At 42.9% G+C, this 27,404-nt stretch overlaps 3 protein-coding genes and 1 non-coding gene across 6 annotated transcripts; 3 read left to right on the top strand and 1 right to left on the bottom strand.

Moving 5' to 3' along the window:
* Window positions 1-3,149: 3,149 nt before the first annotated feature.
* Window positions 3,150-5,190, bottom strand: LOC145708303 (SH3 domain-binding glutamic acid-rich-like protein 3). 3 transcript variants are annotated; one of them, XM_081785962.1, is made up of 6 exons: window positions 4,317-4,461; window positions 4,067-4,133; window positions 3,918-4,018; window positions 3,749-3,819; window positions 3,519-3,700; window positions 3,150-3,299 (listed from the first exon to the last, which is right to left on the bottom strand). In XM_081785962.1, coding segments are annotated over exons 1-6 (510 nt in total). In that variant the 5' UTR covers window positions 4,404-4,461; the 3' UTR covers window positions 3,150-3,297. The 3 variants fall into 3 exon arrangements, with proteins under 3 accessions (XP_081642088.1, XP_081642087.1, XP_081642086.1); XM_081785961.1 differs by lacking the exon at window positions 4,317-4,461 and adding an exon at window positions 5,096-5,190 and having other exon boundaries at window positions 3,150-3,700; XM_081785960.1 differs by having other exon boundaries at window positions 3,150-3,700.
* A 2,440-nt stretch (window positions 5,191-7,630) lies between these two features.
* LOC145706712 (uncharacterized) lies at window positions 7,631-12,711 on the top strand. Its single transcript, XM_081784144.1, has 8 exons — window positions 7,631-7,947; window positions 10,740-11,009; window positions 11,133-11,265; window positions 11,308-11,476; window positions 11,536-11,745; window positions 11,790-11,887; window positions 12,026-12,174; window positions 12,371-12,711. Exons 1-8 carry the CDS (start codon window positions 7,907-7,909, stop codon window positions 12,372-12,374), a joined length of 1,074 nt encoding a protein of 357 aa, XP_081640270.1. The 5' UTR covers window positions 7,631-7,906; the 3' UTR covers window positions 12,375-12,711.
* Window positions 12,712-13,349: 638 nt separating this feature from the next.
* On the top strand, window positions 13,350-27,313 carry LOC145708978 (SCO-spondin-like). The gene is made up of 20 exons (XM_081786670.1): window positions 13,350-13,473; window positions 13,628-13,864; window positions 13,927-14,121; window positions 14,340-14,382; window positions 14,494-14,540; window positions 14,585-14,661; window positions 14,730-15,091; window positions 15,135-15,223; window positions 15,285-15,803; window positions 16,413-16,721; window positions 16,771-16,842; window positions 16,911-17,167; window positions 17,228-17,305; window positions 17,911-18,259; window positions 18,316-18,702; window positions 18,733-19,075; window positions 19,472-19,601; window positions 19,776-20,790; window positions 20,831-26,015; window positions 26,050-27,313. The coding sequence occupies exons 1-20, from the start codon at window positions 13,350-13,352 to the stop codon at window positions 27,311-27,313; spliced, it is 11,082 nt and encodes a 3,693-aa protein (XP_081642796.1).
* TRNAY-GUA (transfer RNA tyrosine (anticodon GUA)) lies at window positions 19,343-19,428 on the top strand. Its single transcript is given in 2 exon segments — window positions 19,343-19,379; window positions 19,393-19,428. It is a non-coding gene; the product is annotated as a tRNA-Tyr (tRNA).
* Window positions 27,314-27,404: the final 91 nt, after the last annotated feature.

Raw genomic sequence — 27,404 nt, 5'->3', positions numbered from 1 at the left:
TTAGTATGAATTCAAAACTCATTTTCGTTAAAGACTCGCAATATAATATAGACTTATTTTCTCGTGACTCGAGCTCATAAAGTGCATCCGCAAATATTGCGCAGAGAAAAACATATGGGCTCGATTCGAGAAAATATTAAGACAATATTTTGTGTTTGAAAGTTTGAATCCTTTCCCACAGCGCGTTATTCTTCTGCTCGGATCTCCATCGTTCATTTTTTCGTCGCTCAATCTCCTTTCATGCCTAAATACAATACATTCAAATTACATGGATAACACGTGCTTTTCTCAGATTATAGTGCTCTTATTAAGACGGGCTTACGCGTCTCCCGGGCTCATAAATTATTGGTTCCTCCTGGTGCTCTTTCTCACTCTTTCGCTTGAGCGTAATTTTCTATTACTATCAAGCTCTCCCCAAGAAAAATAAAACACTCCTGCGTTGATAAAAAGCGTGATACAAAAGGGGATATTTGAGCAGGTGTTTTTTGTGATCACTCTTTCTTAGTTTCGTAAAACAAAACTGATCACCCTCTTTCGTTAATTTTTAAACGCAGACGATGTAATCCATCCGCCTTCTATCGAATACCTGGAGCACTTTAGACCCATAATTACGTTTCTCTCCTGTGATCAAATTTTGATCACAAACAAAAACGTTCAAAAACGATGGAAGGTGTACGCATCTATGTTTATGTTTGGCCAAAGCGGTTTGATAAGAGTAACTAGCTCAAATAAAACTCGAAAGCTCTGAATGCCTTTTTCAATGAGGAAACTTATCAGAGGACCTGGCCACAGATTGAAGCTATCAGACTATGGAGAGGGAAAGACGAAAATATGCTTGTAAGGCAAATCTATCGTAAAAAGACAATTTACCCACGAGTAGTCAAGCGAGAAATCTTAATCGAAGTAGAAATAAAAGAGTAAACGCACTGCTGAGTGGGGCAGTGTCAATTCCAGGGTGAAATAAATTCTGTATCTTGCGACTCTAGCACCTCATCAATCAACTCAAAAATACCGCAAATAAAGATAAAAACGCGCTAAGTAGCAGATTTTTAATCGCTTCGCACCATCGCACCATGAAATACAAAACATAAAAAAGTGGATGTCTTTTTGTCAAAACACGGAAGTCATAAAATATGATTAGCCTGTGTGGGTAGAATCGATTACCATTCGGTCATAGGAGTCGGCGCGAACCAGACTCGTGGCATGCTTCGGCACTCTCGTTCTCTCGATTTCCGACAACGCGATGAACTTTTTTAATTCTTCTAGGCGTTGTAATGTTTCTTACTGCTGTGCTCTCTTATTAATTGATGTATTCTGATACTGCACTGAGCGCTAGTATTCAGACTGTGTGCTTCCCTCATATACGCACATGAGCAAGTTCTGAGAAGCGAAATTGCCCATTACTGACCCTTGATCGTTCAACGTGATAACACCTCTTTTCTCGCAGTACAATCCCTCTTTTTCTTTTCCACGCGTCTTGGGCACGCACTTATGAGTACGACTTTTTTCAAAATTTTCAGCGACGCGGTGAAGCTTAGCTTTCTCAAGAGGGCTTTTCCCGTTGTTTTTTGACTATTTTTTGGAAATAATAGAGCGGCCGCGGTGGACCTAGCACGAGCCCTAGGGCAAACTAAACTAACTCTCCTACCTTGAGGCCAGGTTGGCATTGTCCCGATTGGCGAGGTCGTTACTTTCTCTCGATGGAACACACACGCACCGGGCCCCTTGTGTGAAGAAGCTTGTGTGGCATGCGTCTTGGGCACGCACTTATGAGTACGACTTTTTTCAAAATTTTCAGCGACGCGGTGAAGCTTAGCTTTCTCAAGAGGGCTTTTCCCGTTGTTTTTTGACTATTTTTTGGAAATAATAGAGCGGCCGCGGTGGACCTAGCACGAGCCCTAGGGCAAACTAAACTAACTCTCCTACCTTGAGGCCAGGTTGGCATTGTCCCGATTGGCGAGGTCGTTACTTTCTCTCGATGGAACACACACGCACCGGGCCCCTTGTGTGAAGAAGCTTGTGTGGCATGATTAAGGATATGGTGCCCGAATTTAAGTCACATATATGAACATAGTGAGCTTATTTTTTAATCCTTGTAGCAACAGCAGCAGCTTACTTATATATCTTGGCGAGAAGTAGGAATCTGATTCAGGCTCCGGTAATCTTTAGCAAAAGAGGTTAATTCTCTTCGGGATCGCGCCCCTCCGGCGTGCACGCCTAGGGAATGGAATCTCGCCCCAGCCGCACACCTTTCCCGTCGCTAATTACACGAGCCAGCAGAATCTACATATGTAATCATCTATCCATCATTCGGAATGCATCATTGGCTCCAGCAGTAAAATCTTCATTTCAGAGCATTTAAGCTACGATTAATTACAAATTGAGAATACCCGCAAACACGCATATTCAACGTCTCCACTCACAAAATTAGCCTTCATATTCAAACGCAACAAAACGAGTCGCTTCGAAATCAAGGAAGAGTTCTTACCTTGCTTCGGGACATAATTAGATGGCGGGGTTCAAGTGCGACGCTTTCTCGATATTTGCTGCCCTGATTCGTACAAGTCAAAAACTTCTCTAGACTTTTCATTGAATATCCTGGTGCTATTGATTTTGCGGAGCTGGTGTGTTCCAGCTAAGGTGTTTTTTCTATATGGAGTGCTTGTCGACTTTAAAATTCAGTATCTTTTAAGAAGGAAAAAGAAGGGAGAACTTAAGGCTAACAAATATAAATATATCAGAAAGACTAGTGGCTCGTGCTATAAAACGAGCCACGAAGCTGGATGATCCTTTGGCCTTTTAAAGCGCAGTTTGATGAGTATTAAAGTTAAAGTAACCTTTTTAGATCTTTTTGTTGCTCCGAGATGTCGTTTACTCTTAGCCTGATTCTTTTGGGCATCTAAATTTTCGAAAATCCTCTGAATTCGACGCTGAGCGATGAGCTGACTATTTTGCGATAGCGTCGTAAATGAGCCGCTCTTTAACGAGCGCTAACTAACATCATGACAGACACAACATAACCTCGCCGTAAATTATCTATAAATCCAGAGACAATTGCTCTAAGATAAGAATAGAAAAGATCTCAATCGACCTGTCAGAGATAATGCTGCAAATGACCAGTTGTTTGGATTTCGTGTGTATTGATACTTTGTAACGATGTTTTCAGGCTTTGAAAAGAAAGAGTATAAGACAACAGCGAAGATTTCTACACCCATGTCGGAAACTGTATAAAATAAAAGTGCAGGGTCGAGGGGCGATTCGCCATTTTCAATCTCATCTGTAGGGCGCCTTGTACTGCTCTGAATTTTTGAGGAAAACGACTGAGCGCGAGGAACTTTTGTTTTTTCCAATCACGGATAAAAATCATTCGGGTTTTAATTCGGGTGGTGAGTAATTAGTAATGGGATCAACCCGAGGCATCAATTGTTTGAAAATCAAAGTTAATCATTTTGTGCATCTGTCATATGATTTTTGGAGATTTTTATCCAATGGTCTTAGAGTGCTTTGAGTGCCCATACAAGGCATGGCGACACCACCGGCTGGTTTAACGGGAGGTGCTGGCATCGGTTCGCTTTCTTCTCCTCGAACAGCGGCTTGAGAAACCTCTTCTGCCATCTTATCGAAGCAGGCGTCGACCAACGCGGCTGTCGGATCTACGATTTCGTACTTTCCGCCGCCGATTTCTCTGTATCTCACCGCTCTGAATGGTAAGGACTTCCTCCCTCTTCCTTGATTTCACTTGGCTTACCGTTGTCTATCCAGTCTGAGAAAGCCCCAGAGATTGCCATCCTCGACCGCTTCGTTTAATGCTTCCACGTTCTAAAAAATCTTTCTTCGCCAAATGCAATTAGAGCCAACAGGATCGTGTTTATTATTATATTTATCGCAATTTGCATCCAATAAGTAGATGCGCTTACCCCCAAATACTCGTCGCCGTGGAAAATTTGCGGCGGAAGCGCTTTTTCGATTGCGCTTTTTTGTCTCATCTCATGCAATAGAGCAGTGTCTGTCGTTATATCTTGAAGTAAGTACTCGTAAACTGTAGCGATGGCGTGCCAATACGTACCTATCCATTCGCAAACAAGGCGCTCGCCTCCGATTATCTGTTTTAGTCGCATTTGCTCGCTAGATATCTTAAATTCCGATTAGATAAATTTCAACGAAGATAGAACGCAGATTTTAAGAAGTAATCCGCAACAAATTCCGTTTGCCTTAAACCTCTGTCGCGAATTCAAACAATTCTACGAGTCTGTCTTGCTCTCGCGTCCACGTTTATCGGAATTAAAAAAAGTAGCGCCCCTGTTTTTCAGAATGACCTTTCTATTGGAGGGCGCAGACGCCCAAAATATCCTTATGTTGTTCGTCCCGTTCAAATCGAAACAAGCCTCAATCGAGTCGGCCATTTTCCGAAAATTCTATCTCTTTTTGCTCTGTTTTAGATGCTAAGACAGAATTGTTTACTTCAGAAGTGCGCGAGGGTATCTGAATGGGCTCCAACAGAGCAAACACTTTTTCACAGCATTCTTTATTACAACACGCTTTGGAATTCGCACGATTATTAAATGCCACCGTAAAAGCTCAGCTCCACGTCTAAATTTAGCCGCGATAGCAGGAGAGTTCCTTGGAATGTTCTAAAAGTTTTCACTTTGGAATTTGGCTAATTGTGAGAATCTTTTTCGTTTCGCGAAAATTGCATAAACAGCAATTAGCATAATTGGAGATGAACTCTGAGATTGAGTTAATTCGCAAAAAGACGATCCTTACGTTTTGCTCTTTGCAACGATAAGTGGAACGCGCTCTCGAAAATCATGAGCGAAAATCTCAGCTACAAGATACAAGCGGTTTCCCTAGAGGATTCACTCTCTATATTCGCTTTGACTTTGATTGATACGATTTCAAATTCAGGCGAGGAACGATTAACATCCCACAGCCATATTTCAGCATGTCAAAAATGCTAGGAAAAGCTTGTCTAAAAAGAGAAACTATTTTTCGTGTAACGCGTCGTATTTGATTTGAACGGATTCGAGTTCCTCCCTTTTAGCGCCGGAAATTCGCGCTACTCTTTGGCTTTCGCCGAGTGCATCCCTGAAAATACCTTTCTACAGCCAGTGGCTGACGCCCAGTAGATTTTCAGCGGATTACTGTGTGGATAATCGCAATATCTCATCTATCTTCTTACTACTCTCGAGAGGCTCCAAAAAACTACAGAGTTGTTTTTTGAGTAGAGCTCTGGAATGGAAGCTGTCAATATTCAGAATCGTTAAAAATGCATCGGCAGAAGGCGGTTTTGCTTCGAGCCCCATCCGGCACAAGTTTTCATTTTTAATTTTTCTCAACATCTTTTTTTACTATCTCACTCAAAATGAAAAACTTGAGTTGATCTTTAACCCTCTTCTTGTCACGATTTTATTCGAATTCCCAAATTGAAGAAAAATCTTTACATGATCAATTGATTAGTTAGGTTCGAACTTTCTTCCCTAGAATTTATCTGGTTATCTAATAAATTGAAAAAGCGCGGTTCATCTCAACGGGCTACCATTTCGACTCAACGTTTGATTAAAAATGAAGTTTTAAGCCTCTTAAAACGTCAGAAATTGAAAATATTGCATTCTCGATCTTCTGCGCTAGAAAATTCAGCGCACGAGAAAGTGCGGTTTATAGATTGAACAGGGAGTGTTTATTAAAGTTTGCGTTCGTTTGCAAAAATGCGCTGCCAGAGGTCAAAAATTATCGACGCAGTGAGTGAATGCGGCTGTCGTGGTGACCTTTACGAAACATTAAGAAAAATAAGGTACGTCTTTAGGCTCCTACTCGCACCATATTAGAAATACTGTGAGATTCTAATCTAAGCGTAGAAGTCCTTCAATCTTGACTTTTCTAAGTCGCTTTGTGAATTTTTTTTTTTGAAACTTTATGAAGATCGGAGTAAACGATAAGTCAATTTGCTCAAAGTTTATTTGTGAAAAGGTGAATGCGTGTGAACTTACAGCAGAAAGACAAGTCAGCTCCTTGGGCCTCGAAAATGTCGACAAAAAGGCGTCTGATTGAAGCGGTTACATTTCACCCCGTCGGTACTTGAAAGCAATTTCTTGAGTCTCTGTGGCTTCCCACAACCGCGATTTTTCTGGCGACTTGGCAGAAATCTGTGAACCCGTTCGTTCTATTACACACATGCATACCAGTAGCACACAACACAACCTCGAAATTCTCTAGGACGGATTTTAAATGACTTGTCGTGGGGTAGAAAGAAATTTTACAATATGGTTACGGGAGTATATTAGCGCTTCAGAACACGTTTTGAACTTGAAAGTATCTGATGACCGTCATCAATTGAGGCTTGGATCTCCAAAACTCAGAATATTGCACTTTACTCGATGAAGATAACGCCTCTCGCGAAAAGTTATCAATCATTAATCCCAATCGGGCCAACAAGTACTAGACATACGTTAATAAACAAGAATAGATAACGCCATAAATATTCTATTGTCAGGAAATTGTTCTCGCTCTAAAAAATACGATCGCTAATCAGATTCGGGGAACCTTGGGAGTTGGTTTTACGAAAAACTAGTGCGTTATTGATAGTGTCGCGGGCACTCTCGATTGGACGAGCCCTTTTCTAGTATCTTGCATCGATTCCGAAACTACGAAAGATCATCTCAATAACTGACACATTCTAGCTAGTTTTCGATCTTCTTTTACTGCATTTCTGTACAAATTTTTGTCTTTAATTTTAAGAGGAACTTTAACAAATAAGAACTCAGTAAAAATATAGTCCTTTTCGAATTTAGAATACAATATCAAAAATAGCTATAAGACCTTTATCACGGGATTCGTTTCTAAAGAGAACAAAGGGATCATTTATTCAAGAAGCCACTGTGATGGCGTTAACTCAAGCGTAAAAAAAATGATATTTGATTCAGCACAAGCTGGATTCTAAAGGTCCGCCTTCTGGATCGGGTGGTCGCCGCTGTGGGAGAGAGTGGGATTGCTGTTTGGCTAAAGAAGCACCCTTGTCAGCGAGCATTGCGCAAAGATCTTGAGTAGGAATGATTAGAGTGGAGTAGAGCGCGACTGGATAGACTCCGAAGCGGGCGGCAATTGGCACCTGGCGGGCGCAGTTTGCTCGAGAAGCAAATTGTACCCTCTAGAATTAACGGCCAACCCAGCGCCATTCATTGCTCGAGTAAAAATGCTTCTCTTTCAAGGAACATCCCCGAAGCTGATTTAACTATTAGTGCGCATAAGTAAGTTATTTTCGATTTCATTTTCGATCTTCGAAAAGACGGTTGATAGTTCTGAAATTTTCGCTTAGTAACTAGAATTTCTTCGCCGATTTCGTTTTCCATAACAAAGTGAGCTCACGATCAATAAGCTTGACTGAGGTCTAATGATCGTTTCCGTTGATCGTGTATGTTACAAACAGTATCTACTGATCGTGTACTGACATGTGTATCCAAATGCACAGCTCGATGGCCAAAGTACCGTGAACGGAAGAAGACAATAAGACCAAAGCGTAGGAGTCGAGTGCTAGAATTTCTGTGTGAGATTGGTGGTGGTGTGCGCGCACGCGCGACACCTAGTTTGTGCCTTTGGTGGAGACTTCGATTACTGAGCCACGATAGGCAAAAGAATGGAAAGAAGAACGATTTTTTATTGAATAAGAGAAAGAAATTTTTTGCACGAACGAAATTAACCCATAAGTATAAATATTTGTATTTTGGTTTTTGGATAACAACCGAGAGAGTGGACAGCTGAACAGATTTATACCCAGAGCAAGATGGGTCAGTCGAATTGACAGAGAACTGCCCCAGAAGAGGGGTCGAAAAAATAAGAGAGAGAGGCTCAACAACTCCAAAGAAAAAGAAGCAAAAGCGGAAAACAAGGAAGAGAACCAGATCCGCGTGTAATGCGAAAAACTGGAAAGATTCGGTCTTTCGCCGCTCATGGGTAAGATCTCTCAAATTTGGCTGTTGCATTTCGCATCGAAACGCAATCAAACCAACCAAATGGCAAGCATAGCACTTCAGTGAGCAGGGGACTGTCGAACTTGCCTGTCGAATTTGAGCGGTTATTACGCAATGCATCCATTTCCAAGATTTTCTAAATCATAAATTAGTCATGAACTTAAACTAGCAGCGCAATATCAGATCACATTAATGCTGCTTCGAAAATATAACCTCAAGAAAGCGTTGATGATTTTACAAATAAGTCATAAATGCTCAATTTATAATGAATTGAATCTCCATCGACCAAACGAATTTTATTGAACTAAGATTTGGTGAATCAGTAAGAAATGAAGACTGGTCAATTCCATCGGACGTTTTAGGCTGAACAAAGTGTCGGAATTGAGTTGTTCCGCCAAAACGGCCACAAGTACCCGTATAAGTCGGCTTAGGGCAGTTTAACTCTCTTTCTAACATAACAAAATGAGCAAAACTAGCTAGAATGGAGCAATTATTCATAATAGTGTTCTTTGATTAGACGTTCTTTCTCAACGTGCGTCGCCGCTTAGTACGATTTAATTATTATTAGGAGGTGGGATCGAATAAGGAAGACCCGCGCCAGGCTAAAATAACTGTCCAGCTACAACTAAATTTAGAGCTTAGCTCCACTTCAGACTTTTTCGCGTGGATCCAAATTTCGGCCTTAAATGCCAACAGTATAGCCACAAAATGGCACTACCTGTCACTTGCTGATCTCAGCGAAATTTTGAAATTTTGGCTTGACAAAATCATCTCCACGACTCCTCTCCCAATTTTTGATTTTCGATTACCGAAAAAGAGTCAAAGATCGTCAAAGATCTTCAGAAAATTTGCGTGTTATGAGATTCCAGCAATTGGGAGGTGCTCATTTTTTCCATGAGCGGTAAACGAGAAGGCTAAATGGACAATAAATTAGCACGTTGCCTTCTCTGGGCAAAAAGCGCATGTTGCAGAACGTTCTTCGTTGCGGAAGAAGCAACATCATAATACTACGTGTAAGCTGTGCGTTACGAAGTGACATGTCAGAACTCGAAAATATTAATCCGAAATTAATTCTTTCTGAAACAAGCCCGCCAGAGCAAGATGCTTGAAAATTAAACGTGCAGCCCTTATTTTAAGCGAAGAAGCTTAAATTAGCGGAACATGCGAAACGAACGAATTTAAGATAAACATTAAGATGTTCTGGCCCTTCAAGAAAGAAGCCATTTAAGAGAAATTTGCTAGAATGCGCGGGTAACTCCTCTCTAGCTCTTATCACTGCTCCCCAAAACGATATAACGTATATCTAGCCTAGGTACACGTGAAAGACGACGTTCTTATCACGGGTGAACTTTCGCAACTTTCGATCGCACCTTAGCTCAACATTAAGCCCTCTCACAGCTTCAGTTTCACAACGTAAAAGAAAATAAAGAGATAGAGTGAGAAATATCTCAGGCGACTGTGTTTATCTCGTCAAGCGGACTTAGAGGGAGACACTCGTTGATTAACCTTTAATATCAAATCCGCATAATTATCAAAAACAAAGCAGCCCATGATCTTACCAAAGAACTATTTGGTCAAAAACACACTCGCCAAAGTAGCGCATTTCGAGATTCTAAGTACTTCCAATAACTTATTGGCAATAAGTAATTTACCGATTAGCTAATATTTTTCCATTGTCTAGAAGCTATCGCTTGGGTTTTTGGGTTAAGTGTATGGTTATTTACTGCTCCGTGTGGGATAGTAGTACCAAGAGTTCCATAGTGTCTTGGACCAATGACGACCTTTCCACGTAGCGCGCTGCATCGGGCTCGGACGTGCAAGTGAGCAGTCCAGCCCCGGGCGAAACTCATTTCCATTTTATGTGATACAAACGACATAAATCCAAGAATTCGTCGAAAATTACTAAAATCGCAGCCTTCATTAAATTTGAATTGTAACTTCTCTTCTAAGACGCTACCCTTATCAGCAAGCTTTTTTCTAACAAACAAAATGTTTTAGCGCGCGAGACTCTTGATTCAAAAAGCCGTCGGAGCTATTTTTCACTGAAATATTTTTTAGCTTGTCTAATTGTTCTTGAAAGGAGAGCGATTTGTATTAAGATAAAGAGGTTGTATTCAATAGCGCGTGCGAGTAAAAAGCAGAAAGCAGGGATAAGATTGATCCTTCTTAACTATCGCAGACCGGATACATGAGCACTTAAAGAAAGTCTCATTCTCTTATTCGACTTATTTAGAACATCGCCCTGACAAATGCACTTTTTCTTGCATAAAACACGTCCGTTCCTGATCACAATTTCAAGTGATAAAGATGGCTATTATTAAAACGAAATTTTGACGGGTCACTTTTTAGACCTTGGAAATTTTTAATATAACAAATTGATTTGCTTGATAAGACGGCGACTGCTATTTTGAGGAGGGCGTTGAACTTCAGCCTTGGAATTTTCTTTTTATCGTGAGCTGCATCCCCTTTTCTGGCATGTGATGTGACTAGGCCCTGATTTAGAGCTGCTTATTCCTCACCTTGGATTAGCTTCTTACGTAGAAGTATGGATTTGGCGCTTTCGTATTGAGCGTTGTTGGGATTTAATTTGAAGCTCAAAATGTGATTTGTGGTGTGAAATTGAACGGCGCAAAAAGAGGGGAAGTGAGAGACATAAGCCAGCTCAAGCGTTGTTCCTAGACTCGCATCACAAATCCTAGCTTTTGCAAATCGCAGTTTCAGCATTCAGTTCTCATGTGAAAAGCAATAACTTTCTGATTAACGTGAATATTTTAGTGGGCCGAAGAAGAAAAAGGCGCCAGGAAAGACAGCAAAATCATCAGCCAAAGCGAAGCCCGTGGGGACCATAACCGGACAAACAAATGTGGCCAAGTACAAAAAGTTCATTTCTGCCGACAGCCAGGGGAGAATGACAATCGACCAAAGCAAATTGGCAGCCGCAGCAAAAGTAGGGGCCGCAGTAGGAAAAGCAAAGACCAAAGCGAAACTGAAATCTGCGGGAGGCGCAAACTCAAACGAGGCCTGGAGGAATGACCCAAATGATAGGTAAATATGATAAACGGTTATTGATCGCGCTTTAGTGAACGTGTAAATATGCGTCTAGCTGTTAAAGAAACGCTAAACTTAAATTCCACCGCTTTTTACTGTATCTGAATCTTGTGAATCTAGCCGAAACAACGAGGACCATCAGAAAATGGATCCCCGACTGGTGGAAGAGCAAAACCGTCTTCGTAACGCGCCGGCGACACCTCCTCCTGCTCCAGTCATGCACTATCCAATTATGCCTCAAAATCTTCAACAGGTAAAAGAAATTCTGAAAGCCTTCCATTTAACGTTTTCAAAGCAAAACGCCATGCAGCAACATTATAATCAACAAATGCACGCAGAACAGTTCGAACCCTTCAACCCTCCCGCTTATCCCGATTACATGGCGTATGAAGCTGGAGAAGTCGTCCAGATTCCCCTTAGCCGCGGCGTTGGCGACTGGAAGAAACCAAATCAAGCTTCGCTCGGTAAGTGCATCTGACCAAACGTCTTGAAGATATCAACTACGCAACTAACGCAATTCTAGGAGTCTTAACGCCAGAAGATCTTGGCGGCTCTGCGACATCTCCTCCGGGGAATAATGATGGAGTCTTAACATTCTTTTCTACTCTGTCGACGAAAGAAATGATTGCCTTAGCCTGTGGAGGGGCAGGATTCTTTCTTTTTATCGTGGTGATAGTAATTATTATCTTCAAAGTCAGAAAGCGAAATCAGAAGCGCACGAAGAAGCAGAAAGGTTGGTTTTCTAAGTTATTTGCAACTCTTCATTCTACTTTTTAGAAGCTGATCGAGCAGCCTGGGTATCCCGTGAGCAATCAGCAACATCGGAGCCACCAGCTGGCTACCAACCATACCGAACCCTTCCTAATGCAGAAAAGGCCCGGGTTCAAATACACATTCTCTAGACGAGTCAAATACCGTAATATAACGATATGATAATTTCAAATAGATTCATAAGTAATCGATGAAAGAATGCGCGTCTGACTATTTTATATGTATCTGAGCCCAAGTTCCAGGACGCAGATCACATTGCCCGCATTCAAGCGCGCAATCTGCCACCTCCGCCAGCACTGAGCTTCACTCAGTCTGCTGGAGTCACGGGTACCACCACTGCCTCCGGCAGCTTTATGACAGACGATCGACCTTCGACAAGGCATCGTGATTGGTACGTCCATCGATCAAAGTTAATCTTTCACTAAATTTCCCATTCACATCTCATTTTCATCAAAAGTAGAAGATTCTTATCTCCCAACGTTCCAGCTCATAATTAGCTCTTAGAGACGGAAAGAGACAAATAAACGAAATTCTTACTGGGAATTAATAAGGGATAGCACGCACCAGTACTTATGAATTCTTCTTAGGTAAAATTGATGTTCTGAAGTCGCTGCTACTTTGTACAAAGAAAATTTATACACAACAGAGTGATGCAACAAGCAAACGCCCTCGGTAAGTTTTTTCTGCTTTAACTCTTTCCTAGGGCAGCTTTCTGGAGGTGCTACAACTTGAAGACCACTTTTCCAACACGAAGAAATACACCGGGAGAAAATGAACCAATCGACCCTACACTACCCAACTTTGTATATTCAAATTTCAACCGATAATTTCTTCTGCATTCAATCTCTCAGCGTAAAAGCAAAACGGTTCGAAAAACTCATCAATCTGTAAATACACAATTCAATTGCAATAAAAAGGATTTGCTATCCTCCCATCAGAAAAAACCCGAAGATGATTGTTAATTGCAGGGGTTGAAGTTTAGTATTTTGACACAGCGCATCGCAAAACATCAGAATTGAGTTGACAATAGTTGGCCGCCGCCACAGCAAAAGGTTGGAAAAGATTGACAGTTATCTAGTGGTCGGCGAACTCACAAGGAGTATTCTAACTGACCAAAAGATTTATTTATAATTGCGAAGCTTGTCTCATCTTAGAATGATATTTAAAAGGATAACACATAAGTCAATCGCATTTGGAATCAAGGAAGACTTCTTTTCTGGCGGTTTCAGGAGAAAGTAATTTGGCTTAGTTAAAATATGTATTATTATTATTTTGAATAAGTTTCTCAACCTTTGCATAATAAGCCGCAAAAACATTTCATCAATGCGCCATTTTGGTTTCATCATAACAATGCAAGAAAAAAGAATCAAGAGGAATATTCGATTTTACAATTAATCGTCTTATATTTGCTTAAATGTCGACCGAGTTTGCGAAGTCCCCCAGTGATATCCAAATTTCCCTGTCGGACATTCAGCTGATTAATTCTTTGCGTGACTTTAGGGCGCTCTTTCCGCAGATTACGCAGTCGACGAGAGCTGAGAAGACTTGCTCAGTCGATAGATTCCAATGTTAGAGTTGATACTTTTTGCTTCTTTGGTATCGGCTCTGATCTCTCAGACCGGCAACTGGTGTGAAGTAGAGCAAGAGCGAAATTATGAAGTTGTTGTGAGCCCAAGGCTCGAAGATTCTGGTAATAAAAAATTGTTTCTACGAAGACGGAGTTAATTAGAACCCGATACACACGTATTTTGAAAAAGAAACGCGGGAACTTGTTACGTCGATGTTTTAAGAATAAACTTGCGATAAAAAGTGAAAGTCAAGTCATTTTCTAACAAAGTGTCTAGTTCCTTGCTTGGAATTGTATCGCTCCGTTCACGACGACTGGCTATACGATGAAACGCGTATGCAGAGTGAGCATGGAGGTGAAAGAGGTGTACAGGACTATTTCAAGCGAGAAGGCGCCTTAGCCGAGTGTTTCATTTATCGCCCAGAAGTGAAACAGAACGTCGTTCTCCGCGAGCTTGTTTCTGAATGCTGCGAAGGGTGGAGCGGCGCAAGCTGTCGAACCCCAACGACACTAGGTCAGTTTTTGAGATGTCTAGCTTTTCTTTACTTTCAAATTATGATTGATTCTTATTTCCAGGTGAATGCGTCGCCTCGTCAACTTGTGCTGGCAGCAGCGAAGGGCAAATAGCTTTTGACGAGTGCTGTTCAAAGGGTGATGAGTACTCCTGGATTTCCCTGAATAGCTCAACTTGTTTTCCGTGCTTGACAGCAATCGATACGACCGACGATAATGCGAATTTAGCTGGCTCTATTGAAAAAGACGAAGCTATTGGTTTAACATGCATAAAATTTGTTAAAGATTGATCGTTAACCAAGAATAAGCTGCAATGGATTTTACATGTTATTTCTGGTCGGGAGTTCATTTCAGGACATTCGATGGAAAGTTTTTCTCTTTCAACGGAAAGGCTCAAAGAACGCACTTCTCGGAAAGATTAATTTAATTGGGATATCCAACTTGAATACGCGTGATAATTTGAACCTCGAAAAAAGCATCGTGTAATTATCGGTTGGCGATGAATACCGACGGCGCATGGTAAGTGATAGTATGATCATGTTCTAAACGTGCGAGGATAATACCTTCGAAACTACTTTATTAGAGAATCTACGAAAATTGTATCATTACTTTTATGAAAACTCATTTTAGGCTGGTCGACATTCACCCGAACAAAACAGTTTTCGAAGTTGGAAAAGGTAATGGCGTGTGAAAAGAGTATCCGTCTACCTATATTGTTCAGATAAAATCGAGATAAGTGAAAAGTCGGTTCATTTCAACGATATCGACATCCTTTTGGCCGCCCCTTTGTTCACCAAGGTAGAAAGCAATTAATACATTCTCCTCTCAATTAATATTTACGTATTGATGCTGCTACGGTTTTGTAGATAATGAAATGTATTACTCTTTTAGGTGTAACAATTAAATTTGTCGATGACTGGATAATAATGGACGCAGCTACTGGTGCCCGTCTTGTAGTTGGCAAGGGAATCATTGCTCTCACCGTGGGACCGGAGCATTTTGACCGCACAAGGGGGCTCTGTGGCGTCCTAAATGGGAAAATTGACGATGACTTGAGCGATATTTCCGGAAGACAGGCTGTCCGTGTTGATATTTTTGCTGACTCGTGGTCCCTAAGCCAGTGCGAAAACCTTCCCAGAGCTTTGCCTCGAGGAGAGTGTTCCACTTCCGCCATTGCTGAGGAATCTGCGAGGCGAAAATGTCAGATGCTCTTTATGAATCCGTTTAGGTGAGTTATACCGAGAGTTACTCTACAATTAATGGATATCTAGCGAATGCCATCCTCAAGAAGACCCGGCTCCCTGGTTCGAAGCTTGTATCCGCTCGCAATGTGCTCTAGATAGCGATCCTTTGGCACAAGGCCAGGATAGAAAATAGGAAAACCACTTCGATCGTTGTGCTCTTTTCCATCCTATATTAAGATCATTTCTGCAATATACTTGCTGTGTATGCCCAAGTCTGCGCAAAGTCGCTCCATCATGAACTTATGAATTGGCGCTCACCAACGATGTGCCCTACAAATTGTCCAGCTGGTTTTGTGCACTCTGAGTGCGTGAATCTTTGTCCTGCTACTTGCTCACAGCCAAATCCAAATAATGAGGATCAATATTGTAAGACAGATTGCTTATCTGGATGCGTTTGTCCAGAAGGAACAGTAGAATATGAAGGCCAGTGCATAAAGCCCAACGAGTGTCCTTGCACCCACCAAAATCGACTTTATTCTCCAGGAGAAACTGTAAATGTGCGATGCAACACATGCACGTGTAATGACGGGGCATGGTCCTGCACAACTGACAGTTGTGGCGGCGAATGCACCGTTTTTGGAAGTACTGCTATCAGTACCTTCGATCAACTCTTCTTCACGATGGAACCAATGTGCACAGGCTATCACTATATACAAACTGATGACTTGGAAATATCGGGGCTCTACACCGGGGACAGTAAGGAACGGAGCTTTGTGATACGCTTATAGAAACCATATTGATTAAATGATAATTTACGAATCAAGTGGGAAAGTATTGATTTCCATAAGTCTTTGACAAATGGGTCACTGTAAAAAATCAATCAAGTAATTATTTATGACGTTTTTAAGAATTGCCTTCAATTTTTATCGTGGTGGTGCTTTCCACTTGATTACAGCCGGTATCTATTTCATCTTACTGTGTACATCATGTGCGCCAGCTAGCGGAGCGGCGAAGCGTATCGTCGAATGAAGAAAAAAGAATGTTATCTAAAGCTCATATCCAGGTCCTCCAGTCGCTACGGATTCGCTCCGGCAACAGCACCTTACAAATTCGATTTACCTCTCCACAAGACCTTGCTGCAAACTTAATCCTGCTTCTCGATGGTTACCAAGTGGCGTTTCCGTTCAGAAATAGAGATCTATCCATCACGCAGGCCACGGACTTCGTTGTCACCATCGTAGGATTCGGGTTTGATATTGATTGGAGTCTTGCACAACAACTTCTTCACATAAGACTTGAGCCCTTTTGGTCAAAAAAAGTCAAAGGTAAAAGCCCGCGAGAGAAGTTATTTTTATATTTTTACAGGACTTTGTGGAACATTCAGCTGGAATAAGAAAGACGACTTCACGACTCCTGCTGGGGATGTTGAAGCGATTTCTGATAATTTTGTCAATCGCTATGGCTTCGAAATTGGCGGAGAAATATGTGAACCGGCGCCAATCGAGAACAAGATGCCCGAATCATGCCTCACGTATCCCGAAATGGAGCCCTTTGCTCGAATGGTGTGTGACGATCTCTTTAAGATCTCGCAAGAGTGTCACCTTGAAATTGAGCTGGAGAAGATGTTTCTTCACCACTGCGTTGACGTCTACTGTGGTGCAGGAAAACTTGTGGGTAGTACGAGTATGTGTCCATTAATAAGTTTCGTACGATCCCATTGCAGGACCGGGATCGATTTTCTTCTTCATTGGATCCAGTGCGTCGGATCTTCGATCGGAAGAACATCCGCCGCCTGGTGACGCTCTTTCCCGTCATAATAAAAACGATTTTCGCGATCCCTGCTAAAAAGCAATTTTTTCAAAGCACGACTCAACTCTAACGAAGAACTCGCCAAGATAGTCTCTCGGTGTAAACCTGAATGTCCTGTCGGCACTGAGTTTTCCCCATGTGTACCTCCTTGTAATAGCTGCGCAAGTGATTGTGAAGATGGCAGCGAGAACAACAGTGATCACATCTGCCGGCCAGGATGCGTCTGCCCAGAAGGACTCGTAATTTCAGGACTGGAAAGCCCCTACTGCATTGAGCCAGAAGAATGCACGTGTTCTGATCATAAAGGAAACGTAAGTATTTCTCTAGAGATACTATTCATAGCTGTCAACGATAATTATGGCTTAATTTAGGTAAGTCCTCCTGGCACAGTGCTCTACAAAGGCTGCATGAAATGGTTAGCGCCCCAACACGACTATTTGTGTCTCAGTGTAAATGTTTTTTCGTCTAGAGATCAAGAGAAAAAACAATTATTGTCCGTGAATGGAATAGTTTTGACCTATTTTCTGCCATCGAATGCGAAGATAGGTCAATCTATAGTCCATCTACGGTCGTTTCACTCGACGTTCGTGGATTATCACTACTCAATACAGCGCAACAGGCAGATAATCCAATCATATGTACTGTTACTCACTTCTTCATCCTCTCATAGCCCACGACACTTGGACTGGATTTGGTCTATTTTGATAAGTCCCGAACATGAGGCACAAGATAGGTCAGTCTACTGTCCGAGTGAGTGGTCATCATTCGACGCTCTCAGTTTTACATAGTTAATCTACATATTGACAAAATATGCATCGTAAATCTATAATTGCTTACAAATTGGTTAAGCACATGCAAAGGCGGAGATTGGGTATGCTCTGACGAGCTTTGTGGAAAAGTACTAACGTGCCCAGGAAAAATGATCCCATCTTTTAACATCACAGAGTGTGAGCCTACGTGCAACAGTCTACATTTTCTGAATCCAGCTCTTCAGGAAAAGTTTTCAGAATCAATATAAAATAAATTAAAGCTTGTTCCGCAATCTCAATGAAAGGCTGTGTGCTCAGGACCGCGTTGGTCGGGGTGCAAATGTCCCGAAGGCTACGTTCGGCAAGAGGGCCAGTGTATAGAACCCGAAGAATGCCCCTGCCTGCACCACGGAAAACACTATCAGCCAGGAGAAACCATTACACGCGACTGCAACACATGTAAATGCAGTCGCCGTCACTGGGAGTGCACAAATCTCAAGTGCTCTGCTACATGCTCCGCCGTCGGCGATCCTCACTATCGAACATTTGACGGCGCCGAATTTTCCTTCCATGGCGCGTGTACTTATATTTTAACGCAGCATCTCGAGGGACAGTTTCGAGTCATGGCCGAGAATGTTGCTTGTGGATCATCAGGCATAGTTGAAAATACAACTTCGTAAAAGAAGTTTGAAATTTAAAACTAGAGGAAGGTGTTACGTGTACGAAGTCGGTGTACGTCACAATCGGCCCTATCCAAGTTCACTTGATGAGGCACCGAGAAATAACAGTGAATAATAAGGCTATCCGTATCCCGAGGAAATATGGAATTTCCGATAGATACAATCAGGCGGTGACGGAAGAGGTCATAATTGATCGTGCTGGAGTATTCGTTCTCGTCTCCGCTGCTACGAGAGGACTAACTGTTCTGTGGGATGGCGGAACAAGGGTTTATGTCCGACTAGAGCCAATCAACAGGGGTGTTGTAGAAGGACTCTGCGGGGATTACAATGGCATGCTGATCGATGAATATAAAAGCCAACGCGGATCCATAGAAGTTAACCCAACAGGAAACGAGAAAGATAAACTCTTTTATTCGCGTTTATTGTTTTTCTTCATATCTTTCTAAGATTTCGCCAACTCTTGGAAACTCTCGCCATCTTGCCCAAGTGTAACCTCAATGGGAGTAGTCGATTACCAATGTCCACATGCTGATCGTCTGGTCTGGTCCCGAGGCGCTTGTAGCGTCATAAAATCGCCCGAATTCGAAGCCTGTCATGCTCTAGTCCCACCTGAAGACTTCTACGGGCGATGTGTGTACGATGCTTGCAGCTGCGACGTTGGTGGAGACTGCGAGTGTCTTTGCACGGCGATCGCCGATTACGCGGCTGAATGCGGGAAAAGAGGCATTTCCATCAGATGGAGAAACAATGAGCGCTGTCCAATGCAGTGCGATGGTGGAAAGCAGTACAGGTGAGCAACATGAGGTAATTGCTGCAATTTGTAATGGCGCTTTTGTAGATCCTGCGGGAATCCGTGTGCCGAGTCGTGCTCAACGTTGAATTCGCCAATGCCGCGCCACTGTGAACTTCTAAGGAAACGATTTTAACAACAATAATCAGAGATAGAAAATTTTCGCCAGAAAAAACGGAAGATTTACTGATCTTAATGAGATCATCTCATGAATATTCGACATTGCAAAAATATTATAATTATGGTATTTTCAGTCCTTTCCATTAACCGTCGATAGCTCAGTTGGCAGAGCGGGAGACTGTAGAGGGTTAGCAGTTATCTCTAGGTCACTGGTTCGAATCCGGTTCGACGGAAATCTTTTTCGATTTTTGTTTCATTTGAAAATTGTCAAAAAAGTTGTGTCGAAGGTTGTTTTTGCGACGATGGAGAAGTGGAGCACAATGGAGAATGTATTCGGAAAGAAGAGTGTCCTTGTTTCTTGCATGATGAGAGAGAAGGAGTTTTTCCCCCTGGAACAGTTGTTCAGGTCTAAGGTTATGAAATTATAAACGACTATTTTTACATGAAAAATTTTCAAGTAGTTACCTCATCGCTTGGTTTCACAAAGTATCAAGTGAGGTATGGGTGTTCGAAGGCGAAGAATTTATATATTTCCGGCCATTACAGTCGTTTTCATACAGAATTATAACCTTTTCAAAAGCACAATTGTCAAAACTGCACTTGTGAAAATGGGAAGTTTGAATGCGTTGGTGAGCACTGCACGATGGGCGATGGCGACCACTGTCTCCCGAATGAACGTGCGTGCAAAAGCGGCCAGTGTTTGCCTGAATACTGGTTCTGTGATGGCCAGGAAGATTGTCTAGATGGGTCAGACGAGAGAAACTGCGTGCAGACGTGCAATCATCTCGAAAATAGCTGCGCGAATGGAATGTGCATTCCAAAATCTTTCTTCTGCGATGGACATCCAGATTGTAGTGATGGTTCAGACGAGAACGAATGCAACGAAAGTATGTGCTCAGAAAACCAGTTCCCTTGTGCCTCAGGAAAATGCATTTCTGCGGCTTTCTTGTGCGATGGAGAATTTGACTGTGGCTTCAACGATTTTACGGATGAGCTCGAATGCGATCAAGGGGAGGTTCAAAATAATCAATGCTTTTTAATTAGAAATAAGATTATCTTGTTGAACCTGACAAAAGAATCATGCTCCGCAATAACTAACTTCAAATGCCAGTCCGACGATGTATGCTTATCACGACAACAGTTTTGCGATGGCAATATAGACTGTCAAGATGGAAGCGACGAGCAAAACTGTGTTTGTGCCATCGATGAGTTTACTTGCGCCAACCAGCTGAATTGTATTTCACGAGCAGACCATGTATGCAACGGAATAAGTGACTGCTCTTTTGGCGAAGACGAAGCTGACTGTGGGGACATCGAAAGCGTAGATGAAAAAATCTTCTGTAATGGGAAAATCGCAACAAAATGTGACAACGTCGTCGAATGTGAGGATGGTGAAGATGAATTCGATTGTGATGGACCAGACTCTAGCGAAACTGCACACCCAAAAAATCCAGAAGATTGTCTTGACGTAGAATTTTTCTGCTCTGGAAAATGCCTGGCTAGGTCTTGGCGGTGCGACGGACAACCTGACTGCGAGGATGGTTTAGACGAGGTTGATTGCTTTGAGTGTCCTTCGAATATGTTTAAATGCAACGGTGAGTCTTTCTTCATTTTTCTTAATGCAACTTGATCTAGATGAGACATGCATAACTTACGATTCGATTTGCGATGGCATTATGAACTGCGCGAATGGCGAAGACGAATCAATTGAGAATTGTGGAAGCCCTCCTCCTGAACCATGTCGCGGATTCCAATGTCAAGACTTGGTTTGCATAAACATGACGATGATTTGCGATGGAATCGTCCAATGTACAGAGGGTGAAGACGAATCTGCCTGTGGAAACACAACGATGGAGCCAGAGCGCGATTGCAGTGGCCTTTGGTGCGATCTCAAAGAAAGTAACAGAACTGGGTGCTTGAAGATGAGCTCTATTTGTGATGGAGAGGAGCAGTGCCGAGATGGAAGAGACGAAGCGGTTTGCAGACAATGGAGTGAATGGACAAGTTGGAGCGATTGTTCTGTCGACTGTAATTCTGGCAAATCCGTGAGGACGAGAATTTGCCCTAATAAAGAAGACAATGACGATATCTTATTTACCTGTCCTGGACCATCTATCCAAGAACGGCCGTGTTTTGATCCTTGTGAGAAAACTAATCAGCAATGGTCTGACTGGTCCACATGCAGCAGCTCATGTGGTGGAGGTACATCCGTTAGATTTATACAATCTGATGCGAGCCGGCTCCAGTCCACTCGATGTAACTTAGAGCCTTGTCTTGATGAAGATGGAAATCCAATCTGCTCTGGCTCACTCACTTATCAACAATGCGGTCCGTGCAAAACAAACTGTGGAGATTCAGAAGAATGCAAAGAATGTGGAGCCAGTGGTTGTTACTGTCCCAAAGGATACGTTTTTGAGAACAACGGGAACAGTACAGGATGTATTCAGGAAAGCGAATGTAAATGTGATATCGATGGCAAAATATACGACCCGGACACTGAGGTTTCCATTTCGAATTGTGAGGTTTGCGTCTGCTCTAATGGAAAGCTTACGCATTGTAAAATAAAAAGTCTATGTGAAGAGCAGGATTACGACGAGGCGGAAATGTGTTCGTGGTCTAGCTGGGGCAGCTGGGGGCCCTGCTTCGGTCCGTGCGGAGTCAATGGAATTCAATGGAGTTTCAGATCCCCTGCGATCCCATCTGTTTACGGTATTGAAGAAAGATGTCAGGGAGCATCTAAAAAATCTCGTAGATGTAGGACCAATCAATGTAGTTTTTGTCATGATGCAGATGGAAATACAAAGATGGTGGGCGCTCAATGGCGGAATGGATGCACAGTTTGTCGGTGCACTAGAACAGGAATTGTACAATGCAATAAGTTCTGTGAGTATCAGCTGGTTTCTAATGGTTGCCCGGCTAATACAACTCTACAAATTCCTGACGATGAGTGTTGCTTTTGTGCACCAGAGAGTCAGGTGTCGGATATAGGCTCGGAGCCTTGCGAAGAGAATCAATTTAGGTGCTCATCAAATTCTAAATGCATATCTAACGACCATGTATGTAACGGGATTGAAGAGTGCAACGATGGATCAGATGAATCTTTTTGCGATGAGTGCTTGATGACAACTTGGTCGGCGTGGGGTCAGTGTTCGACTTCATGTGGGATCGGTGCTCGGTCAAGAACAAGAGCGATCAGGCTCGAAAATAAAAAACTGGCGCCGTGTGCAGATAAATCTTTTAAAGACATACAGCATTGCCAGCTGCGAGCATGTCCCATTGATGGATATTATTCACCTTGGGAGACGTGGAGTTCATGCGATCGTCCATGCAATGGAGGCCTACGTCAACGAACTCGAACCTGTTATCAGCCAAAAAATGGCGGAGAATCTTGCTCGGGTCCATCGATCAATATAGAACCATGTAATTTGGCACCTTGTGTACCCATGGAAGGATGTTTTGGCGACAAAAACTTGTTGACTGCTTCATGCGAAGATGTCTGTCCCGCCACTTGCGCTGAAATCTCTGCGGAAGTAGATTGCGTACAAAAATGTCAAAATTCAGCCGAACTTGTAACTGGCTGCTTTTGCAAAGGAAATTTACTCCTCCAGGATGGTGTCTGTGTTCCTAAGTCCCAGTGCAATTGCCATCACCAAGGTCGTGCGTACTTGCCAGGAATTCATATAATTGACGAGTGTAACTGCGTTTGTGAGAATGGTGAAATGATTTGTGAGGAAAACTGTATTTCAAATCGAAGATGCAACTGGGGGTCTTGGTCGACTTGGTCAATTTGCTTCACAAATGATAACAGTTGCAATCAAACGGGCGTTCGCCATCGATTTCGAACTCCTCAAGCTAAATATCAGCTATCATGCGCTGGTGAGTCCAGTGAAAGCGAGAAATGTGTCAATCCCTGTCCTTCTATCTGGGGAGAATGGTCCGCTGAATGCAATATCAACACAGAATCTGACGTTTGTCCCACTGTTGTCCCAGTTCGAAACAGATCATGTTCTGGATTGTCTTGTCAGGTTCCAGCTGACGGCTCTGGAAAAAGACCAGGTTTTATCCAGGTGATGGACTGTTGTGGTGTCACGTGTGAAAACGGCATGGATTCTTGTGACGAGTGCAAAGTAGCTACCTGTGCCGCTGCACAGATTCTCGACGACTCTTGCATTGTTCATTACAATTCTACCAAATTGATGTCTTCAAATAGAGACAACGCGAATTTAAAAGGATGCCTACACCAATGCTCCTGTCCGTTCGGGCTTTTCCGGAACGAGGATGAATGTGTTCCAAGAGATCAGTGTTACTGTATTTTGCCAAATCTGACGAAGATTGATACAGGAACAAGCTTTGATGAAGGATGTTTAAAGTGCACTTGCACAGGGGCGTCTTTTCATTGTGATAAGAAAGAAAACTGTATCGACGAAGGTCTTTGGTCAAAATGGTCAGCTTGGTCAACCTGTTCTTCAACTTGTATATCGGAGAAAGTATACCCTCAGCAATCACGATACCGGTCATGTCGAGCGAAGAATAGTCAAACAATCGAATTTTTCGAACCTTGGTTGAAAAATCACCAAACAGAATTTGCCTGTTCTGGTCGAGGGATTGAGACCGTTCCATGCGGAAATATTCCCGTTTGTGGAGATGTTTTTGTATGGAGCGAGTGGAGCAAATGGTCTGATTGTCAGTTTTGTATTCAACGGAGATCTCGTGGATGTCTTTTCAATGGTAAAATAACAGAAAATCAAAACTGCGCGAAGGACGATAACGAAGAGTCAAGAACTTGTCCTTGCACAGCAGAGGATTGCCCTGCCGATGCGTATTTTATTTCCAATACAACTGGACTTGTTCTGGAGAATGCATACTGTAATGGTGGGAAAAGAGGTCCCACGACAGACTTTTGCGTCTGCACCGATGATAAAAAGATCAATCACTTTGGGGAATGTGTTTCGAAAGATATGTGCTCATGTAAGACAGATGAAACCGGAAACATACAAGGTGGCGATCATTTCAAATCGAAACTTGCTGGACAGTGCACAAAAAATTGCAAATGCTCCGCAGGAGAGATTATGTGCTCCATCGGTGACTGCGCGGAGTGCATGTTTGGAGAATGGTCTACTTGGTCAACATGCTCAACCTCCTGTGGTGTCGGAAATCGTGTCCGCTTTCAGATGCTTATGTTCCAAACCTCTTCGAAATGTCCAACAAATCATCATCAAATTGAGGACTGCTCTATCGAATCGTGTGATAAGAACGCGGGAATATCTGCATGGACAGAATGGGGTACCTGTTCAAAAACTTGCGGCTCAGGTGCCGTAAGAAACAGATATTTGCACGACAAACTCGGAGAGACACAAGATATCCAAACAGAATTTTGCTCAAGCTTGCCAGAATGTTCTGAAATGGATTCGACTGATAGTCCTTGGCAATGGTCAGCATGGTCTGCGTGTTCAAAGACTTGTGGCGGGTATGGAGTGTCCTACCGTTTCCGTAATACCAATGATACTGGAAACCGTATAAAACATTGCACTGGTATCGACTGTTCTACTAAAATGTGGACAGACCTGTCGGATGAAAGACTATGTGGCTCAGTCGCACCCTGTTTCGATACGCCTGAAAGCTGCCCTAATGGAACGCTCTGGAACGATTGTGGTCGACCTTGTATGGAAACATGTGCAAATATAGAGACCTGCGATCAAACATCAGGAACATGCAAAGCTGGATGTTTCTGCAACGATCCAAATCAAATTTTTGACCACGTTAGTAATTCATGCGTCGCTGTATCCTCTTGCCACTGTTTTTCACAAAAGACTGGTGCTATTCTATCGCCTGCAGATATTGAAAAGCAGGACTGTAATACATGTAGATGTACATCTGGGCGTCTATCGTGTACAATGAATGATTGCTCGGTTGTGCAAACAATCAACAATTGGTGCGGTTGGAGTGCTTGGAGCACGTGTTCCAGGACATGTGGCAGCGGATGGCCTCAAATCCGATCAAGAATAAATAAATGTGGATGTCATAAAGAAGGCTCGAATGAAGGATGTGATGATTTTACCGATCAATTTGGAAGTGAACTTGTAAAAGTGGAGCATCAGGACTGTCATGTTTATCCAAAATGCCCAACAGATGGAAATTGGGGATCATGGGGATCGTGGAGCACGTGCAACTGTGGGACATTCCGAAAATACAAAACCCGTAGTTGTAATGATCCTTCCCCAGCTTTGGGTGGTAAGAAATGTGAAGGCAACTCGCTTATTTCAGAAAGCTGTGCAGATCATGAATGCGATGGACAGTGTCCAAGTGGGACTAGCTTTGTTGAGTGCGCTAACTGCGAAACTACGTGCGCTAGTATTTCCAAAAGTATTTGTAATAATTCGGACTGCAAGAACAGTTGCGCTTGTCCGAGGGGAAATCTGATGAATAGAAATGGGAAGTGCATACCACGATCGCAGTGCGAGTGTTCTGCTACCATTAATGGACAATATAAAACGATACCAGCGGGAACGTCAATTATGGATCGCTGTAACAGATGCACTTGCAGAGCAGGTAAACTAACTTGTACAAAAACTCTGTCCGATCGACGGTTACTGGAGCAGCTGGTCTCAATGGTCAACTTGTCGCTCGGAAAACATGATGACCGCGTTCCCATGCCAGCTAGGCAGTCAGTGGCGAAGCAGGATCTGCGTCGGAGCAGAAAACAACGGAGCGGCCTGCCAAGGAGTGAAAACACAACAACGGCAGTGCCGAAGCCAATGCGATGCAAAATGGAGCTCTTGGAGTCAATGTTCAAACGAATGTGGAATTGGCTTCAAGACTCGTATAAAAGCGATTCCTGAGTGCTCGATTAAAAGAAACTGCCCTAAAGAAAGACGGCCGTGTCACGGGGAGCTTTCTGAGTGCCCCATTCGTTGGAGCAGCTGGTCTTCTTGGACAAAGTGCATTGGAGGTTGCGGTTCTGATGGTCATCAGTTAAGAAGCCGTCAATGTTCTGGAGAAGAATGTGACAGCCGCAATGATGTAGAATCAAGGAAATGCATAGTAAAATGCCCGGGCGAGGTCTCTCAATGGACTGATTGGAGCAAATGCTCGAGGGAATGTGATTTAGGAGTTCGTTCTCGCGTGCGCTTCTGCTCGAAAGAGTTCTGTCACGAGGTGCTCAAGCAAATTGAACCATGTTTTCATCGTCATTGCTTTGGACCGGACGGAGATCGTAATACAACCGGTGGTGGAGGAGGGCACCTCGGCCCTATAAGTCCAGATTCTTGCCCTAAAGATATGATATTTTCTCCATGTGTCTCCCTCTGCACAAAACGCACATGTGCTGACAGTCCTTCTCCAGCGAAACTTTGCGAAGAGTGCATCCCCGGATGCGTATGTCCTGATGGATATCTGGAATCGAGCAGCGGAATATGTATCCCGGAGAGCAGTTGTGAATGCACTGACAACTCTGGACGAGAGTGGCAAAATGGAGCTACCTGGACAATTCGTTCGGAATCAATCTGCGAGACTTGCTCTTGCACCTATTCGGGCATAATAAATTGCAAAAAGGTCGACTGCGATGAATTTGATGACTGCTCGTATTCGGACTGGAGTGACTGGTCGAGCTGCAATAGCACTTGCATCGGCGACGAGAGTAAAAGATTCCGATACAGAGATCCCATTTCTGGAATTTATTGCTCGAAGACTACGGAAATGTCTGATTGCCTACAGATAGATACACCTCGCTGCTCAGACAGATGTGTGGGAGTTGAAGATGGTGTGTCATTCAAAACGGAAGAGTGCACCGAGTGCTCTTGCATAGGAGGAGGCGAGCTTTGTGTCGATCTTTGCACTCCAACCTGGAGCATGTGGTCTTCTTGGTCAGAGTGTCCGATTTGCGGTGGCTCAGAGTCAATGAAATCTAGAAAAAGAACATGTTCGGGAACACTTTGTGAAAAAGGCTCGGAAGAGGAGTTTGAAAATTGCAATATTCCTGAGTGTGAAGCAAACGGTGACTGTTCGGTGACTTCTCAAGTCAGGAATTTCACACGCGAGGGGTGCAGCGCGCAAAATGTCGTGATCAGTTACTGCTCTGGACGGTGCTCTTCGCAAAGGAACCGTTTAAAAACTAGCTAAAAATATATTTTACTTAAGAATATTATGTTAAACGGCCGAAAGCGTTATCATGGCAGAGTACCCATATGTTAAGAACATTTGCGAATGCTGC

This window comes from Oikopleura dioica, chromosome XSR (assembly GCF_907165135.1).
Source record: "Oikopleura dioica chromosome XSR, OKI2018_I68_1.0, whole genome shotgun sequence".
Classification (NCBI taxonomy): domain Eukaryota; kingdom Metazoa; phylum Chordata; class Appendicularia; order Copelata; family Oikopleuridae; genus Oikopleura; species Oikopleura dioica.
Note: the sequence above shows the minus strand (reverse complement) of the source record. Positions and strands in the feature narration are given on the sequence as shown.

Bases quoted from the DNA above. Each gene is read 5' to 3' on its own strand.
- LOC145708303 (XM_081785960.1), bottom strand. From the start codon at position 4,403: ATGGCCGACTCGATTGAGGCTTGTTTCGATTTGAACGGGACGAACAAC. The intron at 4,019-4,066 runs GTACGTATTGGC...ACTTACTTCAAG, and splicing joins CCTTGTTTGCGAATGGATAG to ATATAACGACAGACACTGCT. The intron at 3,820-3,917 runs GTAAGCGCATCT...AAGATTTTTTAG, and splicing joins ACGGCGACGAGTATTTGGGG to AACGTGGAAGCATTAAACGA.
- LOC145706712 (XM_081784144.1), top strand. From the start codon at position 7,907: ATGCGAAAAACTGGAAAGATTCGGTCTTTCGCCGCTCATGG. The intron at 11,010-11,132 runs GTAAATATGATA...TTGTGAATCTAG, and splicing joins AGGAATGACCCAAATGATAG to CCGAAACAACGAGGACCATC. The intron at 11,266-11,307 runs GTAAAAGAAATT...ACGTTTTCAAAG, and splicing joins TGCCTCAAAATCTTCAACAG to CAAAACGCCATGCAGCAACA.
- LOC145708978 (XM_081786670.1), top strand. From the start codon at position 13,350: ATGTTAGAGTTGATACTTTTTGCTTCTTTGGTATCGGCTCTGATCTCT. The intron at 17,168-17,227 runs GTAAGTATTTCT...GGCTTAATTTAG, and splicing joins GTTCTGATCATAAAGGAAAC to GTAAGTCCTCCTGGCACAGT. The intron at 26,016-26,049 runs GTATAAAAGCGA...CTCGATTAAAAG, and splicing joins TGGAATTGGCTTCAAGACTC to AAACTGCCCTAAAGAAAGAC.